At 33.5% G+C, this 7,805-nt stretch overlaps 2 protein-coding genes across 2 annotated transcripts; one reads left to right on the forward strand and one right to left on the reverse strand.

Moving 5' to 3' along the window:
* Positions 1 to 1,094: 1,094 nt before the first annotated feature.
* On the reverse strand, positions 1,095 to 3,894 carry LOC117929614. Its single transcript, XM_034849953.1, has 4 exons — positions 3,057 to 3,894; positions 2,544 to 2,924; positions 2,015 to 2,235; positions 1,095 to 1,718 (listed from the first exon to the last, which is right to left on the reverse strand). Exons 1-4 carry the CDS (start codon positions 3,817 to 3,819, stop codon positions 1,461 to 1,463), a joined length of 1,623 nt encoding a protein of 540 aa, XP_034705844.1. The 5' UTR covers positions 3,820 to 3,894; the 3' UTR covers positions 1,095 to 1,460.
* A 2,143-nt stretch (positions 3,895 to 6,037) lies between these two features.
* On the forward strand, positions 6,038 to 6,764 carry LOC117931334 (protein DMP9-like). The gene has a single exon (XM_034852281.1). The coding sequence runs from the start codon at positions 6,062 to 6,064 to the stop codon at positions 6,704 to 6,706; it is 645 nt and encodes a 214-aa protein (XP_034708172.1). The 5' UTR covers positions 6,038 to 6,061; the 3' UTR covers positions 6,707 to 6,764.
* Positions 6,765 to 7,805: the final 1,041 nt, after the last annotated feature.

Raw genomic sequence — 7,805 nt, forward strand, 5'->3', positions numbered from 1 at the left:
AGTTATTTCATACATCACATTTTCCATGTTTTAAATTATTGTCTTAATATTTATCACATTTTTCATACATTTTTAAATTCACTTATCTCCCTATGATAGTGCTTTTAAAAAAGATTTTTACCATAAAAAACTTTTTTGAAGAATATTTAAGTATTTGATATTTTTTTTTTATAATTCTTGAAGAATAACGCAATAGATGATTATCTAAATAAACTATTTCAATTAAAAATACTTTGAATATAAATATTTTTAAATACATTTTAAAAGTTTGATTAATGATGTTTTCAAATAGCAGTTCTAAAATTAATTTTTTTTTTATAAAAAAATCATATTTAGCAAAACTTAAAAGTACTTTTAAAAAGTTGAAAAGTCACTTATAATTTTTTTTTAAAGAAGAATATAATAGATATTTCTATAAAAACACTTTTAAAAAATATTTTCATTAAAAATATTTGGAATAAAAATACTATCGCAAACACTTTAAAATTCATGGTGTTGTGCCCTTCAAACAATCGACCTTGTTTACCGGGGTACATCTTCTAAAGCTGTTGAAATTAAATGAAAGAAAAGGGCAACTCTTCAATTATCGGGGTACATCTTCATTCGCGATTCATGATAGATCAATGGGTTGACATAAACATACACAAGCAGACTAACTTAGTCTTCTTTCTTTACTTTATTATTCCTTATATGGTTAATACAATTTGAATAATTCAAAGCCACTTTATAACAATTGTATTTTTCATGCTTGACTAGTACCATAGTCTATGCATTGCCTTTTATCGAGAGAAAGACCAACCATCAATCACGAGATTTCTTGTTTTGATGTGTAAAACATGTTAGCTAATCTGTTTCATATGAAAAAAACTATTAAAAAATGGGATAGTTTATCAAGCCACTAATATCTCCGGAGTTTGCTCTCTAATGAAATCCGTCTTTTTTTGTTGGATTCAATTTTTATATATTCCACCTAACTCATATATTCCACCTAACTCATGTTGTACCCAAGAGAGGATTTCAGATGGTTCAACATAGCATTTCAATACGTTATATTTTTTATTTTACATATATTTAAATAGGATTGAACACAAATGTTCCATACAAGATATGATCAACACTCATATTATTAGACAATTTTTATTTCCAAAATTATATTACATAACATCACTTATTCACTATCACTTGAACTTTATATACATTATTAGTTAATTTCATTCACCTTCCGTTAGGTTTTGATTAAATACACTTAGTTTTTATTGATTTGAAATTCCATCAAATACCTTTCTTATCATTTTCACTCACTTCTCCTATCATTCAAAATAAGAAAGGTGGTTGATAAATTTTCAAACCAATGAAAATAAAGGTATGCAACTAAAACCTCTAAGAAAGTGAATGAAATTATTCCTTTTTATCTTAAATGAAACCCCTAAAATTGGATTTCATTTTTCTTGGAATACTCATCAAGATGATGGGAATAAAGGACTAGTGCATTCCCTGATAACATTTCCTTCCTTGAACTCTATGTTATCAAGCTTCTCTTGGCACCAGTTAAGTTGAGAAGATGAGATGAGAGACATGTGGAGCACCCTTGACACTAGCTTCATGTCTATCATTGTAAACAACATCTCCTTCTTTTGAGATTCTCCAAGAGGGTTTGCCATTGATCTCTTCAACCAACACCGCTTCTTCCCTTGTAAATCTTTCATCCATAGCTCCTTCTGATTCATTACAAAAAAAAGAAAAAAAGAAAAAAAGCCCACTTTAATTGGTTTCTAATCAAATCTTATGATAAAGAAAAATAGATAAAGAAAAAAATGAGGAATTTAGCCCAATGATAGCACTTTGGCCTTTGATATCGATTCATTGGCTACCTGATAATAAATCACAGGTCCTGAGTTTCCCATAGAGGGACGGGTCCATATCACCAAAAGTTTGTTTCACGACAATGAAGACAAATGTCTCTCTCCAGACACAGTCAGATTTGAAAATTTACTAACATTTTTGTGGAATTTACCTTTTGGAGTCTTTTGGAGAGGTCAGCTAATAGCTCCAAATCTCTTGGGTCTTCCACAGGTGGATGAGTCCACAAAAGACTTCTAAACTTGGGCCAACACTTCTTGTTGTCTGTTTTTACAAACACCCAAAAAGCCTTTATGCACTTCTCTATGGCCTTCAACACTTCTCTTGGCCTCATTGCTTCTCCCCTAACACCTTCCTTCTCTGCCTCCACAAAGCCTTCCAACAACCATAAAACAACAAATTTGGTCATGGGTTGTCATGGAATGCATCAAATCTGCAAACTCAAAAGGAATATATACTAAAGAAGATAAAGAGAATCCTTCTAGATCTCATTCTTTTTTCCAAACAAAACAACAAATCTTGTCAAATTACGAATGAGGATACTCTTAATATGTTGTGATTGATGGCTAAATTTTGATTACTTTAATAGTCAATTTGCCCTCTTGAAGGTCTTGGTCCATTGCATATGATTTTAGTATTATACCAAATGGAGGTTTGAGCAAGGAAGAGCTTAGAATTAGTACCTGAAACCTCTGGAACTTGGAGAAGACTCTTGAGGGAAAACCTCCCTCGAGCATAATTGGTGAACCTTTTGCCCTCACACCTTTCATCCTCCATGAACCTCTCTAACAGCACTTGAAACTTCTGAAATTTCCCAGCTACATTGTTGTAGAAAAAACCAGTTTGGGAGCATGCAAGAGCCTCAACTCTTCGGTATTGGTGATGGAGGGCCTCCCAGGACAAGCAGGACTGAGCCACATAAACCATTTCAAAGTCACTCTCTAGGCTTCTCAGCAGTTTTCTTCTAGACATTTTGCTCCATGACATGAAGGGAATAGAGAAATCCACAGGCTCTATGCTCTCAAATGAATTAGGAGCTCCCAACTGCTTATTCAACATAGCACCTACAATGACCAGACCCAGTAGAATGTTGATACAAATTTAAATGTCTTGTTCTAGTGAAAAAAATAAAAATAAAATAAAAATAATAATGAATGGCATGGCTTGGAAGATGATGCATGGAATGAATTACACACTTATTCCACAGGTTCTTTCGTTGTTGAGGACATCAAACCATCCCATTCTTTCAGTGTACTTGTTGTAGAAAGGATCTGATTCTTCGTTGTCGTCTACCCCATGGGATACTAATTCCCTTTCCATGACAGGCAAGTTGGTGCAACAATCTGATGGAAAATACACATTCATCTCTGGATCATTTGCAGGTGAATTAGAACTAGAAATGGATGAGAAATCCTCGACTAGATACTCATCTTTGAGTGGGGAATTGGAGCTACAAACTGAAGACAAGTCCTCATTCAAGTTTGTATCTTCATGATCAATAGGAAGGACTGGTGGGTCTTCTTCATAATCATCTTCCTGATCATCTAACTCAATTCTGTAGAGTACTTCAATGTCCTTAATGTTTCTCTCTATGGTTGCTACCCTAGACCAGCTATACTGAAGAAAAACTACTTGATTTTGACTACAAATTTGTGGAGTTTCAAACCTCTCAATCTCCTGTACAGGTACTTCAGCATCGACCAATCCAGAAAATGAGAGAAAAGAGAAGACTAAATGCCTTAAAGATCTAAAAATACGCAAACCAACAAAGAAAATGAATCTAAGAGGAGAAAAAACTAAAAGGAAAAGCCATTTTTTTAGCAGTATGAGCCAGAGGAAAATCCGGCAGAAGAAAAGCAGAATAGGATGGATGAAGAAGCTCAGAGAAATCCACTTCTGAAATCCATCACGGATGATGACAGATTCAACTATAAACCAACAAGATGTGAGCGGAGTCATACTCAAAACTCACCCCACCATGGGAGGCCTAGACCACTAGAGAAGTACTGCTAGAGGCAGAGGGGAATTGGCTCAGTTTTCCTACCATACTATATATAAACTTGAAAAGGTCGTTAATCAATTGAAATATCCAAGGAGGTAAAGTATGGAAAAGTTGTCCCTTAAACATTAAAAATAATAGTAGTTAATGGGTCATCCAGGGATTCAATTGGGAGTTTCACTTCCTTTTCAATATGACCAAAACTTGGCTTATAATATACTTCTGTGTAATATTCTTTGTTCTAGCTCCTCTGGACTGATTTCCTTTCTTGATAATGTTTCAACAATTAATTACTTTTTTGCTTACTTGGATCCTATCTAACCGCAATTCACCACCAGACACTACCAAGAAAACCCTTAATTACCCTTAATTTATTTCTCTAATCGCTGTCGATATCGACATATTTGTGCTAAAAACAATGTGGGGCGTCATCATTTGGACACAAATGCAGCAGATTGTGTGTTTCGTGAGGGATTCGAATGAATCAGATGAGAGTTTTGGCTTCATTTTCGCCTTATTATAATCTGAAAAATGTAAGACCATGTAGCAAATCTTTGATTAAGAAAATGCAACAAGGCATGAAGGGTTGGAAGGCGCTGCGTCATGGCCTATGTCTGAGCTTACCTCACTGTTTTTAGAGGATAAACATGAATAAGTCAATGGCTTCTACGATGATAACAACCCACCGATTCCTGTCCCCGGAGTCTCTGTTCACACACACACAAATCCATTCAATGCAAAAGTAGAAAACTGACCAGTCCAGCCGGCATAGCCATTGATCAGAAGTCATTGGTGGAAATTAAGAGCACATGCAAATGCCTGGAAGCTTCAAGGATTTGACACCAACCCTTGTATTACTTTGGTGCGCTGAGAAAATTTCTCAGAAACTCAAAATTGGATTTTTTTGAGTTTCAGGAATATTCTCATTTATAGGGTCCATTAAATCATTCATTTGAAAGGAAAAAGAAAAAGACAAAAAAGAAAGAAGAAAACTCTTCTTATTGAATGATCACATGTTCAGCAAAAATCAAAATTCTTGATCAATGAAAAAACAATATTATCTTAAGAGACATATTTTTCTCATTCATGAACCTTGAAAAGAAAAAAGTGTTAGGAAAAAAATTGCAAGTGTCATAGTCTCAACTACTTGTGTCTTAAATTAAATTGGACAGTGTAATTAATTCCAACGCATTAAGCTCGTTTACGTATCATCAGAGCTATGGTTTTTATCAAGGAAAAAAATAAATAAATAAAACAACTCGGGTTTTAAAAACATTCATTTGACCTAATTCCCAGTTTTGGTGATCACTCGATAAGTTATGGCTCAGTGGTACCCACGAGCTTGCTAATTACTATGATGTTGCTATGAATTTTTTTTTTCTTTTTCCATCATCTTTTGGGTTTGAGTTCATGCATGACAAAGACCCTCAGAAACAAGTTGGTCTTTAATCGAAGTCTGGTGGTCCTGTTTGGAAATCATGAAAAATGCATAGAAAATTTGCTAATTACTATGATGTTGCTATGAATTTTTTTTTTTCTTTTTCCATCTTCTTTTGGGTTTGAGTTCATGGATGACAAAGACCCTCAGAAACAAGTTGGTCTTTAATCAAAGTCTGGTGGTCCTGTTTGGAAATCACGAAAAAATGCGTAGAAAATTTGCTAATTACTATGATATTGCTATGAGTTTTTTTTTTTCTTTTTCCATTTTCTTTTGGGTTTGAGTTCATGCATGACAAAGACCCTCAGAAACAAGTTGGTCTTTAATCAAAGTCTGGTGGTCCTGTTTGGAAATCACGAAAAAATGCGTAGAAAATTTGCTAATTACTATGATGTTGCTATGATTTTTTTTTTCTTTTTCCATCTTCTTTTGGGTTTGAGTTCATGCATGACAAAGACCCTCAGAAACAAGTTGGTCTTTAATCAAAGTCTGGTGGTCCTGTTTGGAAATCATGAAAAATGCATAGAAAATTAATTCTTCTGAAACCGTACTTTTTGACATAACTACCCCCCTCTTTCAACTAAAACTCCAGAAAAACCCATCACAACAGTACCAACGGCTAGGATCAATTAGTAACCGTCAATAACTGCATCAAGTTCAAATTCAAATGGGTTAGACAAAACCCTCCTTATATATCAAACCCTCAGAAACTAAGAAGCCAAAACTCCTCCAACCCATAACTGAGATCAATTCAAATTCAAGGGATGGAGCAACTTGAAGATCTAGGAATCAAAGTCTACAATGCAACCCCACAAGAGGCCTCTCCATGCCCATCTTCCTCTCCTCGGTTGGCTCCTGAACCAGGCCGGAAAAGGCGTGCAGTCGCAAAGGGAGTGCAGAAAACACTCTCCAAAACCTCCATGCTTGTCAACTTTCTTCCCACTGGAACACTTCTCACATTTGAAATGGTGCTCCCTTCCATATACCGCAATGGAGAATGCAGTTCAGTCAGCATTCTGATGATCCACATGCTGTTGGGACTGTGCTGCCTCTCATGTTTCTTCTTCCACTTTACCGACGGTTTCCGGGGGCCCGACGGGAAGGTGTACTATGGCTTTGTGACAACAAAAGGGTTGGCTGTGTTCAAGCCTGGACTTGAAGTGGAGGTTCCAAAGGATGAGAGGTTCAAGGTTGGGCTGACGGACTTTGTACATGCGACAATGTCGGTTATGGTGTTCATAGCCATAGCCTTTTCGGATCACAGGATTACGGACTGTTTGTTTCCTGGACATGAGAAGGACATGGATGAGGTGATGGAGAGTTTTCCATTGATGGTGGGGATAGTTTGCAGTGGCCTGTTTCTTGTGTTTCCCAATACTAGATATGGTATTGGGTGCATGGCTGCATGATCATGAGAATATGCAGACCAATTACTGTAAATGAAATCACCTTGATTTGATTGATTCAGAAGTAGTTTCAAGATCTGTGGATTCTTAGCAATAATTAATTATGCTATCAAATTTGTATTGGGTTCTTATTATTAGGTTCTTTTATTTGGAAATTTTTTGGGCTAATAATATATCTGTTAGATCTCATCGTAAGGTTATACATGGTATAATAAAAGTATAGAATACTCTCCTAAGAAAATACTCATTTGCCTCAAGTCCTTGTGTGTTTCCATTTGAATTCACGACCAAAATTTAAACTTTTAAAAAATTTAATAGCTTTCTCAAAATTCATATTACTTTTTCTTACTGATGTATTTACTAATTAAAGGGACTTACCAAAATTTTTAGCCATGATTTGAGGATTCTGCCCACTTGAATCCAAGTTCAACAACATTAGCATAATTGGTTCTTTTTCTTTAATTTATAGAAAAATTTAAAAATAAGCCAATAATATTCCAAAAACCAATCAGTCAGACATATACCCACTCGTGGAATTTACCGTATTTGCATTCCATTGTCTTTTTTATAAATGTGGGGTCTGCATATCCTTTTAATCAAAAATAAATCTAAATATAATATGAGATATGTTATGTCATATTTATATTTAATTTTCAAAATAAATAAATTCAATAATTATTTAAAATAAAAATTATGTTGCATTTTAATATTTCTTATTAGAAAAATATGAAATTTCTCCTACATTTAGCATTATTTGGAAATTTTTCAATAATTTAATATGTGGTAAATAATTATTTATATATTTATCAACTATATTTATGATTAAAATATTTAAAATTTAAAAATAATTTTTTTAATGTTATATTATTTAATATATAAAAATAATTTATATGTACTAAATAATACATACATTAGTATTATTTTACAATATATTTTATAAATATTTCTTTTTTGTTTTTTTAACTACAAATTAAATTTTTTAATGAAATTTTTTATTTTTTAAAATAACTAATATAAATATATATATATATATATATATATATTTATAATACATGAAATATATATATAAATATATTTCATCTTATCTCATCTTTAGTTGAAC

This window comes from Vitis riparia, chromosome 14 (assembly GCF_004353265.1).
Source record: "Vitis riparia cultivar Riparia Gloire de Montpellier isolate 1030 chromosome 14, EGFV_Vit.rip_1.0, whole genome shotgun sequence".
NCBI classification, from domain to species: Eukaryota; Viridiplantae; Streptophyta; class Magnoliopsida; order Vitales; family Vitaceae; genus Vitis; species Vitis riparia.